Source organism: Lolium perenne, chromosome 6, assembly GCF_019359855.2.
Source record: "Lolium perenne isolate Kyuss_39 chromosome 6, Kyuss_2.0, whole genome shotgun sequence".
In the NCBI taxonomy this organism is placed as follows: Eukaryota; Viridiplantae; Streptophyta; class Magnoliopsida; order Poales; family Poaceae; genus Lolium; species Lolium perenne.
The window spans coordinates 26,275,399-26,296,875 of record NC_067249.2 but is presented as its reverse complement, the minus strand read 5'-3'; the positions used below and the strand labels follow the sequence as shown (position 1 = coordinate 26,296,875).

Below are 21,477 nucleotides of genomic sequence, written 5' to 3'. Positions count from 1 at the left end.
ACCTTCAACGTGCTTCTTGGCTCCTACTGGTTCGATAAACCTTGGTTTCTTACTGAGGAAAAACTTGCCGCTGTACGCATCACACCTTCCTCTTGGGGTTCCCAACGGACGCGTGCTGTACGCGTATCAGGGATCAAGATTTTAATGCCATAAGAAAATTGATTACATCATCTAGCTCCAATAATAATTTTGATTCATCTCTTGCTAGCATTCATAATAGATTAAACACTCTCGAAACAAATATATCCTCTTTAAAAGAGGGGTACAACCAGATTCGCGAATATTATGATTATGTTCCATTAAGCTTTGAACCTTCAATGTTTACCGTTAAAGTTGCTATTGGTGGTGAAACTTTTCATGCTCGTTGTGATATTATGTCTGAGTTTTGCCTTATGCCCAAAAGTATTTATGAATCTTTGACACTTTGGGAACTTACTGAAGGAGGAGAAGGAATAACTCTTACTGATAACTCTGTTATAATTCCTAAGGGTATAGCTGAATGTGTTTTCACAACCTTTCTTGGAAGAACGGTATCCATTGATTATCTTGTTATTGAATGTGTAGGGACAGGACAAATCACACTTGGAAGGTCCCTGCTGAAACTCATGGGAGCAATCATAGATGTGGGAAAGGTCACTCTAAATTTTACCTCTACACCTGAATGCGGACATGTATTCCCTAAACCAAAGAGTAGGAATAAGAGTAAGAAGGGTAAGCGCAACGCCCCTGGTAAGAATGTTGATGCTTCGTCTCTTGATAATACTTGATTCACACTTTCCGCGCCTAGCTGAAAGGCGTTAAAGAAAAGCGCTTATGGGAGACAACCCATGATTTTACTTCTGCACTTTTGTTTTATATTTAAGTCTTGGAAGTTGTTACTACTGCAGCAACCTCTCCTTATCTTTATTTTATGGCATTGTTGTGCCAAGTAAAGTCTTTGATAGTAAGGTTCATACTAGATTTGGATTACTGCGCAGAAACAGATTTCTTGCTGTCACGAATTTGAGTAGTATTCTCTGTAGGTAACTCAGAAAAATATGCCAATTTACGTGAGTGATCCTCAGATATGTACTCAACTTTCATTCAATTTGAGCATTTTCATCTGAGCAAGTTTAGTGCCCCAGAAAAATTCGTCTTTACAGACTGTTCTGTTTTGACAGATTCTGCCTTTTATTTCGCATTGCCTGTTTTGCTATGTTTGATGGATTTCTTTGTTCCCTTAACTTTCAGTAGCTTTGTGCAATGTTCAGAAGTGTTAAGAATGATTATGTCACCTCTGAACATGTGAATTTTTGATTATGCACTAACCCTCTAATGAGTTTGTTTTGAGTTTGGTGTGGAGGAAGTTTTCAAGAATCAAGAGAGGAGGATGATACGATATGATCAAGGAGAGTGAAAGCTCTAAGCTTGGGGATGCCCCCGTGGTTCATCCCTGCATATTTCAAGAATACTCAAGCATCTAAGCTTGGGGATGCCCAAGGCATCCCCTTCTTCATCGACAAATTATCAGGTCACCTCTAGTGAAACTATATTTTTATTCCGTCACATCTTATGTGCTTTACTTGGAGCATCTTTATGTTCTTGTTTTTGTTTTGTTCGAATAAATTGGATCCTAGCATTCATTGTGTGGGAGAGAGACACGCTCCACTGTTGCATATGAACACATATGTTCTTAGCGTTATTCTTAATGTTCATGGCGAAGGTTGAAACTGCTTCGTTAATTGTTATATGGTTAGAAACAGAAAATGCTGCATGTGGTAATTGGTATAATGTCTTGAATAATCGATACTTGGCAATTGTCGTGCTCATGTTTAAGCTCTGGCATCATATACTTTGCACCTATTAGTGAAGAAATACTGTAGAGCTTGTTGACATTTGGTTTGCATGATTGGTCTCTCTAAAGTCTAGATATTTTCTGGTGAAGTGTTTGAACAACAAGGAAGATAGTGTAGAGTCTTATGATGCTTGCAATATGTTCTTATGTAAGTTTTGCTGTACCGGGTTTGCTTCAAACAACCTTGCTAGCCTAAGCCTTGTATTGAGAGGGAATACTTCTCGTGCATCCAAATCCTTGAGCAAAAAACTATGCCATTTATGTCCACCATACCTACCTACTACATGGTATTCTCTGCCATTCCAAAGTAAATTGCTTGAGTGCTACCTTTAAAATTCCATTCTTTGTCTTTGCAATATATAGCTCATGGGAAAAATAGCCTAAAAACTATTGTGGTATTGAATATGTACTTATGTATCTTATTTCTTAATAAGTTGCTTGTTGAGTGGTAACCACGTTCCTGGGGACGCCATCAACTATTTCACCTTGTTGAATATCATGTGAGTTGCTATGCATGTTCGTCTTGTCTGAAGTAAGGGCGATTTATCATGAGTTGAATGGTTTGAGCATGCATATTGTTTGAGAAGAACATTGGGCCGCTAACTAAAGCCATGATCCATGGTGGAAGTTTCAGTTTGGACAACAATCCTCAATCTCTTATGAGAATATTATCTATTGTTGAATGTTTATGCATTAAAGAGGAGTCTATTATCTGTTGTCTATGTTGTCGCGGTATGGTTGTCTAAGTTGAGAATAATCAAAAGTGAGAAATCCAATGCGAGCTTTCTCCTTAGACTTTTGTACAGGCGGCATAGAGGTACCCCTTTGTGATACTTGGTTAAAACATATGTATTGCAATGATAATCCATGTAATCCAAGCTAATTAGGACAAGGTGCGGGCTCTATTGGTATACTATGCATGAGGCTTGCAACTTATAAGATATCTTATACATAACATATATGTTTTATTACTACCGTTGACAAAATTGTTTCTTGTTTTCAAAATAAAAGCTCTAGCACAAATATAGCAATCCCTGCTTCCCTCTGCGAAGGGCCATTCTTTTACTTATTGTTGAGTCAGTTTACACACTTCCTTCCATCTTAGAAGCAAACACTTGTGTCAACTGTGTGCATTGATTCTTACATGTTTACCTATTGCACTTGTTATATTGCTTTATGTTGACAACTATCCATGAGATATACATGTTACAAGTTGAAAGCAATTGCTGAAACTTAAATCTTCCTTTGTGTTGTTTCAGAACTTTTTACTTTGAATCTATTGCTTTATGAGTTAACTCTTATGCAAGTCTTATTGATGCTTGTCTTGAAAGTACTATTCATTACAAGTCTTTGTTATATGATTCAGTTGTTTAATCATTGTCTTTACCATTGCTTCGAATCACTTCATTCATTCAAGATTATGATAGCATGTCACTTAAGAAATTATCTTTGTTATCGTTTACCTACTCGAGGACGAGTAGGAACTAAGCTTGGGGATGCTGATACGTCTCCAACGTATCTATAATTTCTTATGTTCCATGCTACTTTTATGATGATACTCACATGTTTTATACACACTTTATGTCATATTTATGCATTTTCCGGCACTAACCTATTGACAAGATGCCGAAGAGCCAGTTGATGTTTTCTGCTGTTTATGTTTTCAGAAATCCTACAAAGGAAATATTCTCGGAATTGGACGAAATCAACGTCCAGGGGCTTATTTTTCCACGAAGCTTCCAGAAGACCGAAAGGATCACGAAGTGGGGCGACGAGGCGCCGCCACACTAGGGCCGCGCGGCCTAGGGGGGGCCCACGCCGCCCTAGCGTGTGGGCCCCTCGTGACGTCCCCTGATCTACCCTTCCGCCTACTTAAAGCCTTCGTCGCGAATACCCCAGTACCGAGAGCCACGATACGGAAAACCTTCCAGAGACGCCGCCGCTGTCAATCCCATCTCGGGGGATTCAGGAGATCGCCTCCGGCACCCTGCCGGAGAGGGGAATCATCTCCCGGAGGACTCTTCATCGCATGATCGCCTCCGGATTGATGTGTGAGTAGTTCACCCCTGGACTATGGGTCCATAGCAGTAGCTAGATGGTCGTCTTCTCCTCATTGTGCTATCATTGTTGGATCTTGTGAGCTGCCTAACATGATCAAGATCATCTATCTGTAATGCTACATGTTGCGTTTGTTGGGATCCGATGAATATGGAATACTATGTTATGTTGATTATCAATCTATCATATATGTGTTGTTTAAGATCTTGCATGCTCTCCGTTGCTAGTAGAGGCTCTGGCCAAGTTGATACTTGTAACTCCAAGAGAGAGTATTTATGCTCGGTAGTGGGTTCATGCCTCCATTTAATTTGGGACAGTGACAGAAAGTTCTAAGGTTATGGATGTGTTGTTGCCACTAGGGATAAAACATCAATGCTTTGTCTAAGGATTTGTGTTGATTACATTACGCACCATACTTAATGTAATTGTCTGTTGTTTGCAACTTAATACTGGAAGGGGTGCGGACGCTAACCTGAAGGTGGACTTTTTAGGCATAGATGCATGCTGGATAGCGGTCTATGTACTTTATCGTAATGCCCAATTGAATTTCACACTACTCATCATGATATGTATGTGCATTGTCATGCCCTCTTTATTTGCCAATTGCCCAACTATAATTTGTTCACCCAACATGCTTATTCTTATTGGAGAGACACCACTAGTGAACTGTGGACCCCGGTCCATTCTTTTACATCGAATACAATCTACTGCAATACTTGTTCTACTGTTCTTTGCAAACATCATCTTCCACACTATACATCTAATCCTTTGTTACAGCAAGCCGGTGAGATTGACAACCTCACTGTTACGTTGGGGCAAAGTACTTTGATTGTGTTGTGCAGGTTCCACGTTGGCGCCGGAATCCCTGGTATTGCGCCGCACTATACTCCGCCATCAACAACCTTCACATGCTTCTTGACTCCTACTGGTTCGATAACCTTGGTTTCTTACTGAGGAAAAACTTGCTGTTGTACGCATCACACCTTCCTCTTGGAGTTCCCAACGGACGCGTGCTGTACGCGTATCACATCTCCATGTCGTACTTCGCCTGGAAGTAGGTGCCCCACCAGGCGTCGTTGTTTGTGGCTGCCCAGGTCGGATCGGTCCGCTCCTCGGCGTCGAGTGCTGCCTGCCTAGCCCTGATGGCGCCCTTCCAGCGCTCCGTGCCCGGCGTCGGCGGCGGCGGGACGCCTATGCCGTTCACGGCCATCTTCCAGCCGCCGATGCTTGGCAGACGCATGTCCAGCGGGACGGGATATCCCGCGTGGTACAACGCCCACGCCTCCCTCACGTTGAGGCTGTCGCGGCCGAAGCCGTTCGCCGCGACGATCTTGCGGGAGGACGACGACATTGCTTGGAACAGCGAGGAGAAGATTTGGGGGCGGCGAGGAGAAGATTTGGAAGCGGCGAGAGATTGGGATGAACCGCAGGACCTCTTAATGTACAACGGCGGCAGGCGAAGCGGCAGCGGGTGGTTGCACGCAATAACGCGACGCGGACGGCCACACGACCATGCACGACGAGACGCGTCCCTGCGTCGCCTAGGAAAACTAGGACGCCATTAACGTCGCTTGATCAAAGGTAGGCGACGGGGTTTTAGACTTCCGAGCCGCTGACGCGTCGGTCCCTCCACGCCTCGTCTCGATTTTTGTTGTATCCGGCGTGTCCGGAGCGTCCCTGTGAGACGGGAACGGGCTCGAAGCACCGGACACTGTATCGCACCGTGCCAAATAAAAAATGGTTTTGGAAACATGATTAGGAACATTTTTTTTATCCTACGCGTCTTAAATCTCTTTGAGAGACGGTTTGGAGGAGGCGGAGATACTCTAACCTCACAAGTTTGCTTGCAAGTTTGGGCCAGGTTCGGCTGATGTACCGCCCCTCTTCCCCATCGCACCCAAGCTTCAAACACACACTCACTCAGTCACTCACTCCGCCACAAACCCTAGCCGCCCATCCCCATTCCCCCACCCGCCGCCATGCCCACGCCGGCGCCGGCGCCGCATTTCGTCGACGAGATCCTGGAGGAGATCTTCCTTCGCTTGCCCACCCCGGCCGCACTCGCCCGCGCGTCAATCGCCTGTCCCCGTTTCCGCCGCATCATCACCGAGCGCTCCTTCCTCCGCCGCTTCCGCAAACGCCACCCGCCGCCGGTCCTCGGTTTCGCCGACGAAGATGGATTCCACCCCGCCCAGGCGCCTCACCCCTCCGCCCCGCTTGCTCGTGCCCTTGCCGACGCCGCCGATTTCACCTACTCCTTCGTCCCCAAGCCCAGCAAGGGGCGCTGGATACCGTGCGACGTCCGCGACGGCCGGATTCAGTGACCTCGCGGTGTGCGATCCACTGTCCCGGCGCCACCTGCTGCTTCCGCCCATACCTGAGGACCTGCTGACTGCATTCCCGGAAAAGCGTACCCTTGAAACCGTGACCATCCTTGCTCCGATTGGCGATGGTGAAGATGAGACGTCCTTCAAGGTAATATGCTGTGCCGACTGTGAAACCAACCTGGTCGCCTTTGTCTTCTCGTCTCTCACGGGGCAATGGGGTATACCTGCGTCCCCCAGCTGGAGCTCTCTCGGCACCACTTCTCGCAAGTTTTCTTGGTTAGGATGCCGTGGCTTGTCGTGTTTCAAGTACATGCACGGAAGCCTCTACTCTGCATCGCCTTGGATGGACAAGTTGCTCGTGCTAGACACGCGAACAATGGAGTTCTCCACTATCAACGATGGCACTGGCTATCATATGCAGCTCAGGCTTCTGCCTGGCCAGTCAGACGAATTTCTCTCGTTAAATGATATGCCACGTAGAAAGCGGCCTGGCCAGAACAGAAGCCTACCTCGCATTGTGGGTAGAGAAGGAGCCCTTGAGATGTTTTCTCTGGTTGGTGATCACAGCCCAAATGGCTCATTTGATCTCTATCATACCAGTCAGCAAATTAACCGTGAACATTCCGAGGAATGGCAGCTGGAGAATATCATCCCGTTGCCTGGCCAGTATGACTATTTCACCTTAGGCGCAGCTGAGGGATTCTTATTTCTTGGAGCCACTACAGAAGATCAGATGGACATTGATGAAGATCCGGTGTGGTTGTCGATGACTGACTGGGATGTGGATTATTTTTCGCTAGATATCAGGACTTCTGAACTTGCAAAGGTTTGTAGGAGGAGGAGGCGATTCTTCCATTATGAAGATGTTCACTGGTACTTTGGCTTCCCTCCATCGTTATCAAGCCCGAGTATATGAAGTGGTAAGTCTGTTTTGGTTATGTTTGCTGTCCTAATTTTTAATTAATCTACAAAGCAATAATTCTTCTATGCTACTATGAGAACTTACCAAACCAGGGAAGGTCGCCGCGATTTGTTTCATATTCAATAATTGCCATGTGACGAGCCAAGTAAAGTAAATAATTTATTATCATAGCTGGAAAGACATTCCAAATTTGCATAATGTGCGCAGCAGTTAATGTTCCAGGGCTGTTCACATCTTAGAAATGCTTTAATTAATTTTTCACATCTCATGTGCCTGCTTCTTTTTTGTGTATACTGCCTCTTAGCTGTAATAAGATGGCCGTGTGACTATTTTGAAGCATGAATGAGCTGCATGCGTGTCTTTTGTATCAAACTACACTGTGTTATCAAATTCGCACACATACTAGGTCCTTACTGTATAACTATGGAAAGTTAATTTTCTACTGAATCTACGGGAGCTGCATGTAGTTTAAAGTTTTAACTAGATAAATCTGCAGGGAGGAACTGGTTTTGCTTTTGGACCATGGATATGGTTATGGATGCCATGCTTATGATGCCTTCGAGGAGAATTGGGGAGGATGGACATGATCGTGCTACAAAATGTCTGATATATGATGGATCTTGGTATTATTCCTTAGGAATTAACCATCATCCACTTTGCTATGAACGGCATTAGACATATTTAAGTAGGAAATGTTGTAAGCAAGCTGAATTCATCGTATTCTAATATGTAAGATCTGCATAGTTCTTTTGTGTTGGAAGAATGCCAGCTGCTTTTATTATGATGGTGTGTTTTGCAGCCACTCTATTTATCCTTGTTCAGGCTTCGACCTTGCCACAGTTGGAGCCACATTATGCTCTACTCAGCGTGCAACATCTAGTACCTTTATGTATCTGGTGATTCATTACTGATATAGGTGTTATTGTTGCGCAAGCTTGTTTTGTTGTTTCTTTGGGTACCTTTTAAAGTCAGGAACAGGAAAGCAACATTGATCATGTCATGTTCAAGCAATATTAAGAGGCAATCTACCCGAATGAAGGAGAAATGTTCATGCTTCATACTATACTCGAGGAATGATTCATTCACACATCACAACTAGTCAGTCAGCAGGTAGGCAACCACAAACTCATCAAAGTATATACTACATGCTGGTTCTTGTGAAAATCCATCACACAGTCATTCATATGTACATATGCTGCCCTGGGCCATTCTTCGATGCCGTTGATGCATGCACCTTGAAGCTTTGTTACCCCATCTTTCTCTTTGAACCAAGATCTATACATTGTGCCACTGCGAAGTGGAGCACATCAGCAGATGCTCCTATGGATCACCTTCTTGCTCGTACAACCATGTTCGCAGGTGTTCCCTTCGTCCAGTTATTTGGCCCATCCTACACTGGCCAAAATCAAGTCTTATTTCTTTTGGTGTCCTTCATTGAGCTTTCTACTTCGCAAGGACTCGTAAATGTAAGTGCTCGAACCCTGGTAATTGCTTCGTCAATTTAAACAGACAGATGGTATACCTGTTTACACTGAGTCGATGCTACACTGCAGCTCATTTTGGCTATATCTGGAATTTGTGTTCCAGAAGTTCGGGTTTATGTGTTACGGTCGCTCCTAGAGCTGGTGTGCTCTGTTCTTTTGCTTCACAATGGTCACACCTGGACGCCATGGCGGTGGAGCGACACAGCCGGGTGATCTCTTCCGTCGCCGTAGGTGCAGCTACCTGTGAGACTGCGGTGAGCTCTTTGATGTTTGCTCAGTCTCTGGCTAGTTCGTTTAAGAAGAACACGTCACGTGCGATTCTTCAGAGGCAGTGACTGACGCGGTGACGCCATTCACACACAAGAAACGAGCAAAGGACTGTCATTCTGAAAACCTAGAAGAAGAAAAAAAATCAAATTTAAAGCTTCAAAAAATAAAAATAAAATACCAGAACGTATGATTTATTCTACCCGCGTGTGAATTTTCAATACGAAATACCTTATATTCTATTCTCGGCAAAAACGACAAAAAATGCAGATCAGGGACCATGAACAGTGCAACTTTAGAATCTCCCAAAAAGTTCTCCAATTTGTCTTTTTTGCGGAGCTCTTTGACTTGACTGCACTTCAGCTAGTCTGAACAGATTCATTTTCACCACCTCCCATGAACACAGAGGCAGGTCACAGCAATCGATGTTATGGTTACTTGCTTATCGGATTGGCTGCACCGCCACTGAAGAAAGAACACAGGCAAGGCAAGCCGAGTCTCTTTGTTTTACAGCCTCACGCCTGTTAGCTAGAGTAGAATGCTGCATTTCCTATTCCTCCTACCTGATCGACCTTGGATGATGGCTAGCTATGGTTCATCCATGGTATATGTCATTCTGAACTTTTGCCGTCAGTCTCTAGTCTCGTAGAGACACCAGCCCCTGCATCCTCGCCAGCGTCTGCGGCTCCAGCAATTTCCTTAGGGACCGGTACTGCAGCCGCGTGCTCTCTCCGCTGTCCAATGCCTTCACAAGATACCTGCATGGTCCAAACAGGTTTTAAGCCATATGCACAGACGACAGACAGGTTCTACTTCTGCAGAAAAAAGAGTCAGATGCACTTACCAGCCATTCAAACACTGCAAGGTGATGACCGCCTCCTTTCCGACGAATTTCTCAGGTGTCCTTTTGTTTCCCTGCAAGGAGTTCGATAATCAAAGCACCGCCCTTGCCCACATCATTCTACTACTCTCAGCAAAGCAATGCGTTCCAGATGTGTACCATGATCAAGACCCTCTCGCCCACCGCAAATGGGTACTGCACTCCCTTGACTGCTGCTGGGCTCTCAGCGTCCAGAACATGCTCGACGTCGTCCTGACAAACCAATACTCTATCTAGTCAGCATGCAAAACTGTAAATCAGTAGACCTATGATCGAAGAGTTATTGATATGTACTCTGCTGCTACTCCCAGTACGCCTCGGCACATCCGCGTGCTCGGTCACGTCTTTTCTGCGTTTCCGAAGAGCGGCGTTGTGAAAGAGCCTCCTGTCATCTTCCATCTTCACCACCGTGGCTACTGCTCTCAAAGCTGTTTGTGTCCAAATACTACCAACCGTAAGTGAGCAGATGAAACATATCTAACGCCTGTTTCGAGGAAGATAATTATATAATAGTCACGTACCAAGATTAGGAAACAAGGATGTTGAATCAACTTCTCTGTTGCAGATCGTGCATCTAGCCTGATTATGGCAAGAAAAGAAGCAATTTCTTAGTTAGTGACAGCCCAATAGACTGGAGCTTGAAGCAGATAGAAAAAAAATGTAATACTTAAAGGCTTATATACTAAAATATGCCTTTGCTGCAAGAAGGTTCCTGGAGATGGCACTATTATTCTCAGTAAGGTACGATAGATGGATTATCGGATAACTATGGCTCTCGGCCTCCATTAAATAAGATAATTTTAATTTTGACAAACAGTACCAGCATAACTGCATAAGCACTAAGTATAACTGTTAACTTCAGTTGTGGCTACCAGAGCTTAATGAAGGGCTGCAATTTGCAGAAACAAAGTGACCTGTATTCTCAAATTTACAACCAGAACATGGATAACTATCAGAAAGGCTGAATAGAAATTTCAAAGCATACCATTTCAATGGCTTTCTTCAGCATGAGGCCACCAAATGAGTGCCCACATTGGAGGACCATCGCATCTTCAAGAAAAGCTCCGCTGAAAAGAAACAGAAGATAAATCAACCACTGCAATAATCAATGACACCCACGACTGTGATGCACATATACGACGAATAATGAGATCATATGCAATGTAAAATTAGTTTGGACAGGAGAAACTGAACCCTATATGCATTCATTTTCAGTAATTTCAACCCTCCCTTGCTCCCATGAAACTTGAGATAAAATTTGTTCAAGCATATGTAGAAGGACTCATGCAGAAAAAACCAGTGGTCAAATTCGTGATTAACAGCTACATCTCACAAGGAACAACTTACGACAAAGGGTCTGAGAGGACACTTCTGAGTGATGGATCACTAACACAGTTGCCCTGAGATTCCTGCAATCAAAATTGACTAAATATGAGCAATAAGATTCTGGTGGACAGATAACCAAATTCACAGAACAACCAGTCTTTCACAGTGTGATCCTTTCCTACTATTGGAGAGTTCTGTGGCAGCTCTCATGTATCACTGTATGACTGAATACGTATGACATGCGTGCTACTATAACTATGTAGCTTTGAACGTATACTTACCAAAGGTTCTTCCAAGTGACTGGAAACAACATGCACTTCAGCCCAAGAATCATCCATAAATTGGCTTGCAGGTACGGGTTGGTATATCTGTCGTATGCAATGGCCAGCAGCTAAAATTGGAGAGCAATCCAATATAGCGTTGGCATGAGGCATTAGCCTAAAGGTGAGTGATGCCCTACAAGAAGGAAACTGTGGTAAGATCACAAATGCATGCATACAAGAGCACAAGGAATATAACCAAGGAAAAAAATGTATATGAAATGAGATGGTGAGACAGTCCAGCACTGCATAACTCTGACCTATTCTCATTAGTGGCCCTGTACTGGGAAATTGGGCGAAGACCAGCAGTAACATGACTTAGGGCCCTTCCAGTCAGAAGCAACAGATCACTTGGGCCTGAACCCCCATCTGCTAGGTACCAGTGGCCATTTGGGTCACATACCTACCAAAGAAACCGCTAAACAAATATAACTTGACAGACAAACAGTACCAACGGCACAGAATAAGACTGAAACCAATTGCTGCAAAAGAAGAAAACATGAAGTAAACAATAGGAGACTGAGAAACCAGCACTGCATTTGACCAAAAGTGAAGTGACCAAGACTCGATTGCTCCATCGCTGCATCCATAGTTTAAATGGTGAACAGAGAAGAATTATTTTACCTCGATTCCGGGATGATCTGAAGCAATCAGAGTCACAAAACCCCTATCAACTACAGGCACTGAGGACCTGAGACATCCCATGGGTGCCTGTCCCCTTTGGAGCTGCTCATGAGAATATGCCACCAGCAACTCTGACGACGAGATCTCGTTAACAGGCAACGGGGCATCATCGAGCAAATGGTTGAATACACTAGATAACAGAGCATGATCATTAGCAAGTAGAATTTTGAAGATGTAAGAAGAAGGCTATTATAAGTAAAAGAAATTCAACAAGGGCGAGAATTGTACTCTGTACGCAAGCGGAGATGCCGTGCTATTGCACTGAGAGCGGCGCGGGCTGCCTTGCCCAAACATCTGAAAGCATCAGCCATGCAGGCAGGGGATAGCTCTCCATCCTCCAAAGTCCTGACATCGAGTAGAGTAATGCAAACACACCGGAAACTATAGGAGTAGACACGATGTATTGTCTAACAAACAGAGAAGCAAAGAACATATGTGAAGTGTTGAGCTAACTAGCGTGCATCTGATGGTCCTTTATGTACAACAATCAAACAAGGCATGCATACAAGCAATGCTTTTACAATTTTGTATTACAGAGACAATATCATGCACAAAGCACAATCTGACAGTTCACCGCGACTAAGTAAACCTGCCAATCTATCAGAGAGAGATAGCCTATCATCATACAGAGGAAACAACGGGGATATGTGAACTTCGCGAAGAATACTGGAGTGGAGACCGTTCACCACCTAGTAGATGCTAATTAGATGTGTATACGTTGCCATTTCGTTTCACACACCAGCACTGAACCAAACAGGAATCTGACATAAACGCGAGATGGTACTAACGGGTCGTGCTAGCATACGCTATTCCAATGAAATCGAAGTAGGTTTGGCATACGGTGTCAGTTTGTACCTCCCGGCGCGGTAGAGGTAGGCGGCGGGGCGGCCGCGGAAGAAGGCGCGGGCGGACTCGAGGGCGCAGCGAACGACGGCAGCATCGGCGGCGGGGAGTTCGAGCACGGCGGCGCCGCGGAGGGCGAGCGAGGCGTCCAGGGCGCCCACGGCGTGGGCGTAGGCCGGGCAGCGGCGCCATCGTGGGGCACCACGTCTTCGAGGCGCACCCTAGCGAGGGGCGACGGCGGACGCAGAGGTGATGCCGCCATGGCGGTGGGTCATGGCGGGGTGGGGCTAGGGTTCGGAGCGGCGACGACGGCGATTCGCCATTGATTCGACCGAGCTAGCTCTGCTCCCCTTCCTCTTCCTCGCTCGCTCTGCCGGAGTGACTGCAGTAAAACTTGGTCAGAGTTAAATCATTGTAAAAAGTACTGGATTGGGCCTAGCATGTCTTTTGGGCCTTACTTAAGAAAAGGGGTGAAGAAAAGTAGACCGTTGTTGGAAATTTTTGTTTCAACCAGATGATATGAATTTTTTTGTTTAAACTAAGTTTAAGATTGCTCTCATTTTTTTTTTTTTGAAGAAACTAGGTTCGAACTAGACGTGTTGAGTCACTATTGGATTTCGAACGAAGTTGAGCACTCGCAGAGCTACCTCAAACATGTGAGATTCATAAAATGGTCATGTGGTGAAAGCTCACACCCCTATTACGTCATGATAGTGGCAGAGCGAGTTATTTTGTTTAGCATGGGCAAAATACAACTTATATTGAGAAGATTAGTATTTGCCACACGAAAGTAACTAGTTTATCATTAGTTTCCCCTACCACATAAAGAGATATCAGTAGCCCGAGCCCGAGTCTGATCAGGTCTGGCTCCCGACTATGGCGCAATAATCGAGACACCTGCCTAACATAACCGTGTCATTATGCCGAGTGGATTGGAGAGCATTAGAGTTTATTAGGGGGAATATTGACTTGCATGATATTTAATACTCCTCGACCCCTTCAATCCACTTCAAATCCAAAATAACCGAACAAGGCTTCAAGTTAAACTTGACCCCAACCAATGCGCCTTTATATCTTAGCTAGAAATGCCGGTGTTAGCTTGATTTGGTCTTGGTGGACAAAGAGATGATGATGACAGCGAGATATTCGCTCTTAACCCCGACCTTATCAATTTAAGGAGTACAGGAGACTCTCACTTTAAGGTTTTGTTTGATGCTAGTTTTTACGGGGATTGGAGTGGATAATTCCCAAGGGTATTGGATTAAATCCCTACCTTCACCGAATCCCCTAAAATCTCTATAAAATCCCAATCCCTAGTCCACTAGGTACGGGTAATGTATTGGGGATTGAGAAAATAGACTAGAAAAGTGAGGATAGCTGGGGAAAAGTGAGGATTAAACTAACCAATACACTAAAACCAAACACACTTTTACTAATAGGTGGGGATTTTGAGATTTGGTGGGATAATCCCCACAAAAACCTAGTACCAAACATTTCCTAACGGATTGTGTCATTTTGAAGTCAAGTACAATAAAAATTACTAAATAAACAATACTTTTTAGCAGGGAAGATCCTAATGACCCTTGCAAATCTTGAAGTTGTTGCATACCAGTTTCATGAAAATATTTCTAGAATTTTGTAGTTGTAAGGAGTCCATGAATAGATTAGTGCGGTCAATTATCACATGATTCGACTTGCAAGGTCTCTATTTCCCCACTCTCCCGAAGGAAATGGGGATAATGAAATTAGGAGCTATATGTTGAGTGATATTGCTCTATATGGAACTTGTTTGCGTGCATGCACCACAAAGAAGAATTATATCTATAGATAAAGGTTGATAATTTGATAGAGAACCAATTCCACATGAATGTTGAGGTTCGCAAAGTTCTTTCTCCAAACATAACGGGTTATTCCAAGCTTTATGCAGCTGGCATCAAGTTTTTATGTGTGCATGCCATTTTTTGATCATCGAACACACGTGAGTGAGAGATGTTACCATCGTTTAATGAGCATGTGCCCGAGGATTACACAAGCAACATCTAAAATGTGGAGTATGCCAGTTTGTTGATCAATGGGTACTCTAGTGGATACATATAGACCGAGCCGAAGATCTTGTGTTCAACAAGGTTACACTATAATTTTCTCTAATTGATCTCCCACTGCCGATGGAAGGGAAAGGATTCACATTAAGGTGGGTATGAACAAGTATGGTTACATATGCATCACTTGCATATCTCAATTTTAACTTCTTGCTTGGGTTTGGAGAAAGAGGATTATGGTGTCCATACATGGATTCCATACAATACATTTGAATAAAATGAGATTGTTGATGTAGTCTAGTGTTCTTCTCTCGGCCATGGTGATACAGTTGAGTTCTTAACACTATTGATGACTTTATATAATGTTCTCTTCTGAAATCAAGATGATTTGTATTAGTCTCTTTACTTTGTAACCCACTACCTTGAAATAACTCTCCTTCATCCTAAGCATGGCTATCACGATGTGGATGAGTGCATGGATATCAATTGTGTAGTCAACTACCAACTTATAACGTTGAAGTGCATGTGAGCTACCAGAAATCGTTGAAAATTGTATCTTCTATTAAGTTACGTCACATCATCATAAGGAACAAACAATGAAACAAACTTTGGCAAGCAAAAAAAAGCTTCATGGGTTGGCAAACAGGGCTGCAATGACTACTTGCAATTAGTGAGAAGTGTATGATATGAGATTTGATGATTATATGTGTAATGCAACTAGCAGAATTTTAGGGTAAGATTCCACTTATATGTGTTTACGTTGTTTCCATTAATATTATGATTAAGTAGATGTATACATTACACATATTGGATACTAATGGCTCTTGCATATTGATGTTATTTTTTATGTGCATATCAACCTTATGCAAGTCAATTTATCATCTAATCTAGAAGTGAGTTTTTTGTCTTCTACGAGTTCAACTAAATGTTTTACAGTGTGAAAGATTTTTAATGTTTAAGAGTTATTTTTTTAGTATTTTAGTATTCGGAGTTTCAAATAGTGGTAATTTTTTGGTACATTAGTTTATTGATTAAGTTTGAAATGGTTTTTAAATGTAGCTGAGCTATGTTTGCAGTTTTTCGAGTGAAAAAGGCCAAAATGACTGGGCATCAGACCAATCACTCGATCGAGATGAAGAGACGAATGCCGCGTGACAATTATCCTCCTCAACTGAGACGTGCGCAGCCTCCCCTCCGTTCCTGCCTCCTGCTGCTGCTGCTGCTGCACCTCCTCTCCTCCCATGGCCGCGCCGCCAACGCCAGGCAGTCCCACTCATATCCTCCCGACAATGGCCGACATCATGGCGGCGTCGGGCGCGCAGGGCCTGCACGTCAGCGTGCGCACGCTCGGCCCCTTCTTCCGTGTCACGGCGACCCGCGCCGGGCCCGAGAAGGAGGCGGCGGCGGCGGCGGGCGTGGAGCTGGGCCGCGCCGAGGGCGCCGTCCTGCCTTGGCCCGGGGGCTCCCTGCTGCACCTGGACTCCATGCGCATGTCGCGCGCCACGCTCTCGGTCCCCGACCGCCCGCTCTTCGGCCTCGGCCTCTTCCTCGGCGCCGTCGCCGTGCGCCACGGCTTCGACGCCGGCTGCGTGCGCGCCGAGCTGCTCGCCATCAATGATTCGCCGCTCTACCACGCCAAGGTATGCGTGCGTGCGCGTCTCACGCTACTGTCTCGATTAGCATAGTGTCGTGGTCCTCTCAAAAAAGAAAAACATAGTGTTGTGGTTGCGGCTTAATTGGATAAGTACATATCAATGGTTAATAATCCCAAGTCTGGGCAACTACATGATGCTGATAGCTGCAAAAACGACTAGTGGACACTCAGCTAGTCAGCTATAGTCACGTACGAGTAATATTTACATTTCTACAATTCTACTTACTCTTACTATATGAGTTAGACACAAACCTGTTCGTGTGGATCAACAAATGAGAGGGGGGAAAAGACAGGGATTGTTGTTTACAGTGGACCTTTGCTTAGTGTGACGGAAACCAAATTTAACATTCTATTTTTTTCTAAATAGTGTGTTAAATTGAGGAAAATATTCATTTTGAGTTTTTAATTGCCTTTTTTTTCTCAGCTTGTTAAGTTCTACACAAGGATGGGTTTCAAAGCAGTGCATGAGGTAGATGGATCATCGATTACGGATCTTGCTCATATGTTAGTGTGGGGAGGTAGAGGAACAAGAATGGATGCAGATATAGAGCAGCTCCTCACAAAGTGGAGCAAAAGATTCAGACCTCAAGACTGAAGCCCTTTTCTTTCCTGGAATGGAAGCTGCACTTGATAGGGAGGGTGCCCTGCTGCGGAATCCGGTTGCTCCTGTGGTCTTACACGCTGTGTTCCGTGGAGCTAAATTCTGCAAGAGAGTAAGAAGTGAATCACGCATGTCGTGTTGCATCAGGATGTAGAGAAGACACTGCTGCAGAATAAATATGGTTATATGCCCTAACAGATTTAGCAATCAGTGAAGTCAACTGAGCGTCTGAGCCTACATCAGTTCATTGCAAAACAGTTGGCATATCAAGCTCAGATGCAGGTATATAGCAATCAGGATTGCTTAATTGGGAAGGCATATAGAACAACTTATATGTGGCGTGAGCATCATGGGTTATAGGCAACTCTGAAAAGATTGTGACAGAAGTGCTGTATACATGACAATCATGTGGTCACGAATTTAACTGTCAGACAGCCCTGTATTATGAAAAGGAAACAAAAACTGATGCACACATAAATTCGTACTTTAGATGGAAGACATAACATAGCATTATTGCCAATCAGTTCACGGCTTATACCGAAGTGTAAACAATTAGCTTCAGTTAAAAAACCATAGTAACAATGCATTTGTACAATTGTACCACGTTGTAGCTCACTGTTTTGGAAAACAGAATTTCAAGTACCTCACGCTAACTTGCCTCTGTCCTCAGATTCAGTGAAAGAAAAAGCGGAAACATGCGCAAACAGTTTGTGTGAGTGGCAGTAGGAGCGGTCTATCTAATTATCTTGGGCTCTTCGCGACAATGTTTTGCTGCACCAGCAATCTGGTCTTTGATTTCCTGCGTGTCGCACTTTAGCAGAAGAGCGTGCTGTTCCTGCAAAGATTCAGTCAGAGTGTTGTCATGCAGCGCCTGAACATACATAGCAGCAGCTTAGCTGGGTGAGTTGCTGCTCTGAGAAGATGCTGGCCAACAAGTTTGGTGGCAACGCAAAAGAAAATTCCAGTGCGGCTGTGGCGTACGCATTGTTGTCTCTCGTTTTTTTTTTCTGAACAGGTAGCTAGGTGGCCATGTACGCATACAACGTGTGAAAGAGATCAGAGTATTTTCTCATCACCCAGTTAATTTGCTACAATCCACATCTATCATCATCTGAACATTGGTTAACTGACAAGTTGTGTTCTCCACAACTGAAGATTAGGAACTGATGCATAGTACTCAACTCAATGCTTTGTGCCGCAACGCCAATTGATGCTAAATTTTGGTTCGCAGAAAGCTCTATGCTGCTCGTACCTGGAGAAGCAGATCCCTTGAATTGCCATGATCTGGACCATGCGGTAGGCACAGCAATAAGTAAGTGCAAGAAGAAGAATCAGGTGGGCAAACCACTGCCACCGATTGAAATCTCCAAATGCATAAATATAACCCAAGTACTGAAACTCCTAGTTAGTATAATCTGCATTTAGTAAGCACATTTTGAACGTTCACATGACAGCTTTAGTGACATACACTCGAAACATTTTATTGCATCAAAAAGCAGAATGGCCACTGGAGCACAAACGATCAAAACGCTTACAACCCATGAGGGGCTACATATAGATGCATTCTGCACATATCACCTGAAACTGAAACCAATCAGCCACTGCAATTGCATCGCCCATCCAGCCCAATATCATAAGCCAATAATAATCTGACTAATAAATCAGCATTGAACTTGTTTTCTATCCATGGCAAAAAGAAGAGAAAAAACAAGAGGGGATATCATTTCTTGGGGTACTCCGTATGATCAGGCCCTATGTCGCGCGAACCAGTATTCACATAGGGTCCTCGGAAAGTAGCCTGCGGTGGCAGAGGCTTCGACGAATCAATAATAGGTCTGTTCTTCGATTTCCTGGGGATAAAAAGGGTACACAAAGAAAGATTAACACACAACACTTGGGCACCAGTTACTAGAAAGGCGAACAAATAATTCACTTACACAAAATAGAAGGGAAATGCTAGGCCAGAACCAGCGAAGATCACCAGGCCAGTGACAACTAGAGCATTGCGTGTCCTGGACATGTGCTTGCCTTAAAGCTGCTAAGAGAAAGTGGACAAAATCATTCAGGATAGATAAAATACCATTAAAGCTCTGTTTTCCAGTGAACATGATGTAGAGAAACATTACACATCCGAAGGCATCTAGCAGATTTTGAATTGAGTAAAGTACAGGATGATCCCCCTTTTTATTGAGAAAGTACAAAAAAAAAGTAAAAGCAGATTTTAATTGCAAATTTCTGCCTCGAATTGAACTTACCTTTGGTCATGCAAATATGTATCCACCAGACTTTGAAACCCGGCAAGTAACAAGATAAAGAATTTTACGCATGTACATCCTCTGGAACGTATGGAAGAGAGTAATCACCGGATTTTCCAGGGCAGGACCATAATTGTGCTACAGGTTGCTTAAGAGTGAAAGAACTACAGGTTTCCTATCAGAACCTTGTGGAGTTGTGGGTTGGCTGAATTACACTAAGAACTATTAGCAGGAAAGTATGATAATCTGCCAGACTCATCCATTGCTATCAAAGACCCTAGATCACATAACAAAGATGGAACCCTGTGACGAACTGGAGGATCACATCAACTACAACACCAGACTACCAATGTTTTCCTAAGTGCTCCAAAACAATGTTTTGTAGCAAGGAACATACTTTGTCTGAAGAAACATTTCATGCTATCCTCACACAAGCTACCCGTTCGGCTACTACACTAGCCAAACTCAAATATTACGTCCTGAAACCTGCAAAGTGAGAGCTACTAGTTCCTATGTTCTCCATACGGAAAATTTGGGTTCGCCCAGGGGCGGAGCTAGACCCGGTGCTACCCGGGCTGTAGCACCGGTCCAGCTGAGCTGCATACATGAGAAGGTATTACCGTATTGGTAGTCTAGCTCTGGTGCAGCGCGCGCGTACCATTGATGCAATGAATGAAGCTATTGCCCCAACGCAAAATACTGGCAGGATCACACATCATCACGCGTTGTTGCTGCCGGCTGCTGTGTGCCTCACACTTCTTCTCTGTCTCCCCGTAAACCTAGTCCTAGATCTGCAGGCCTCACAAGTCACGACACCTAAGCGACAACAATTGTCCATGGCGCCCTGGCCACGCCTCTGGCGTCACCGTCGATCAGCTGCTCACCTGCTCCAACCTCTACTCCACATCCCCAGATGAATAAATTTGTGATCTACAGAGTTTAATGTAGATAATTTTTAATATATGCAACTAAAGTATTAAGTTTTTATTCCAATTAGAATCTGTTCCATGATTCTATCACTCAGTAAGATGGGGCATATTATCCGAATCGCAGTGCAACACGGAGACATGACAATATGACACCATTTTATCTGTCTAGATATGGAGAAATCTATCATGTCAATTTGCCAATTTTCAATTATCCATTGGCATTTTTCTTAGGGGTAGCGCATTTTACGGTAGTGAACTTTTTTACAAGCTATACAAAATTCGTCGCTTGTTATAAGTTAGCATCCTGCTTGCTTCATTTCCAGCTCAGCCACTGGTTTCACCATTCTAACTACAGTATATATATATATTAATATCTCTGTGAGGCCTACGGCTGCTGCAACGACCGAACAGCCCCAGCTGCTCCAATCGATGCCTAGAGCAGGAGTGAACAGACCCGGCGGAGGTGAGCCCTCTACCCATCTGTCGCGAATTTTCCCCCAATCGCGCTTCTGTCTCAGCCCCGTTCATCTACTTCCCCCGACCTAACCCTAGCGGCCGGACCGGCGGCAGGCGGCGAGAAGCGACGACAGCGATGTCCCGGGCTAATGAAGAGAGTCGGGGGGAATTGGTGGAGGAGACTCACCTTGGTAGAAGCTGGAGCTCGGTCGCCGCCTCCGTCGCCGTAGTTGGGGAAGACACGGAGAGGGAGCGTGGGGAGATGGGCAGCCCGAAGTTCGGGCTGGGTCAGGCTTTAGTTAACTGCCTCAAGCCCGGCCCAAAGACTGAAAAGCCCAACATAGTTGCTCTTAGCATTTAAGTAGATAGATGTTTCTAAAAAAAAAAGTGGATAGATAGATAAAACTAAATTTAGAGGAAGTTGATTCCTTCAAACAAAATAGGAAACTGCTGGGCGTCCCCCGGGGGATCTGATTCCCCAGCCCCTGGGTCCCCAGCCATCGGATCAACCATTTTGACGGTTAGATTTGCATGTAGCAAAAAAAAAACATCTCCGGCAGCAAAAAATCACCCCCGGCAGCAAATGACTGAAGCAAAA

At 44.4% G+C, this 21,477-nt stretch overlaps 4 protein-coding genes across 5 annotated transcripts; 2 read left to right on the top strand and 2 right to left on the bottom strand.

Moving 5' to 3' along the window:
* The first annotated feature begins 5,754 nt into the window (after positions 1 to 5,754).
* On the top strand, positions 5,755 to 7,922 carry LOC127308543 (uncharacterized). The gene is made up of 2 exons (XM_051339406.2): positions 5,755 to 7,139; positions 7,638 to 7,922. The coding sequence occupies exon 1, from the start codon at positions 6,068 to 6,070 to the stop codon at positions 7,133 to 7,135; it is 1,068 nt and encodes a 355-aa protein (XP_051195366.1). The 5' UTR covers positions 5,755 to 6,067; the 3' UTR covers positions 7,136 to 7,139; positions 7,638 to 7,922.
* Positions 7,923 to 9,168: 1,246 nt separating this feature from the next.
* Positions 9,169 to 13,334, bottom strand: LOC127308542 (uncharacterized). The gene is given in 13 exon segments (XM_051339405.2): positions 9,169 to 9,650; positions 9,737 to 9,807; positions 9,893 to 9,985; positions 10,067 to 10,200; positions 10,294 to 10,351; positions 10,758 to 10,839; positions 11,120 to 11,181; positions 11,380 to 11,554; positions 11,679 to 11,821; positions 12,043 to 12,232; positions 12,331 to 12,447; positions 12,958 to 13,129; positions 13,132 to 13,334. Coding segments are annotated over 13 exon segments (1,494 nt in total). The 5' UTR covers positions 13,208 to 13,334; the 3' UTR covers positions 9,169 to 9,529.
* Positions 13,335 to 16,123: 2,789 nt separating this feature from the next.
* On the top strand, positions 16,124 to 17,881 carry LOC127308544 (uncharacterized). Its single transcript, XM_051339407.2, has 2 exons — positions 16,124 to 16,624; positions 17,063 to 17,881. Exons 1-2 carry the CDS (start codon positions 16,226 to 16,228, stop codon positions 17,231 to 17,233), a joined length of 570 nt encoding a protein of 189 aa, XP_051195367.1. The 5' UTR covers positions 16,124 to 16,225; the 3' UTR covers positions 17,234 to 17,881.
* An 813-nt stretch (positions 17,882 to 18,694) lies between these two features.
* LOC127308546 (uncharacterized) lies at positions 18,695 to 21,199 on the bottom strand. Of its 2 annotated transcripts, none has more exons than XM_051339408.1 (3): positions 21,067 to 21,199; positions 19,177 to 19,277; positions 18,695 to 19,089 (listed from the first exon to the last, which is right to left on the bottom strand). In XM_051339408.1, exons 2-3 carry the CDS (start codon positions 19,257 to 19,259, stop codon positions 18,960 to 18,962), a joined length of 213 nt encoding a protein of 70 aa, XP_051195368.1. In that variant the 5' UTR covers positions 19,260 to 19,277; positions 21,067 to 21,199; the 3' UTR covers positions 18,695 to 18,959. The 2 variants fall into 2 exon arrangements, with proteins under 2 accessions (XP_051195368.1, XP_051195369.1); XM_051339409.2 differs by having other exon boundaries at positions 19,177 to 19,273; positions 21,065 to 21,159.
* Between the last annotated feature and the right edge of the window lie 278 nt (positions 21,200 to 21,477).

What these genes read in the sequence shown, in the direction of transcription:
- LOC127308543 (XM_051339406.2), top strand. Translation starts at nt 6,068, where the DNA reads ATGGATTCCACCCCGCCCAGGCGCCTCACCCCTCCGCCCCGCTTGCTC.
- LOC127308544 (XM_051339407.2), top strand. Translation starts at nt 16,226, where the DNA reads ATGGCCGCGCCGCCAACGCCAGGCAGTCCCACTCATATCCTCCCGACA. An exon ending in CGCCGCTCTACCACGCCAAG is followed by an intron (nt 16,625 to 17,062) that starts GTATGCGTGCGT and finishes TTTTTTTCTCAG; the next exon opens with CTTGTTAAGTTCTACACAAG.
- LOC127308546 (XM_051339408.1), bottom strand. Translation starts at nt 19,259, where the DNA reads ATGTCCAGGACACGCAATGCTCTAGTTGTCACTGGCCTGGTGATCTTC. An exon ending in GCATTTCCCTTCTATTTTGT is followed by an intron (nt 19,090 to 19,176) that starts GTAAGTGAATTA and finishes TTTTATCCCCAG; the next exon opens with GAAATCGAAGAACAGACCTA.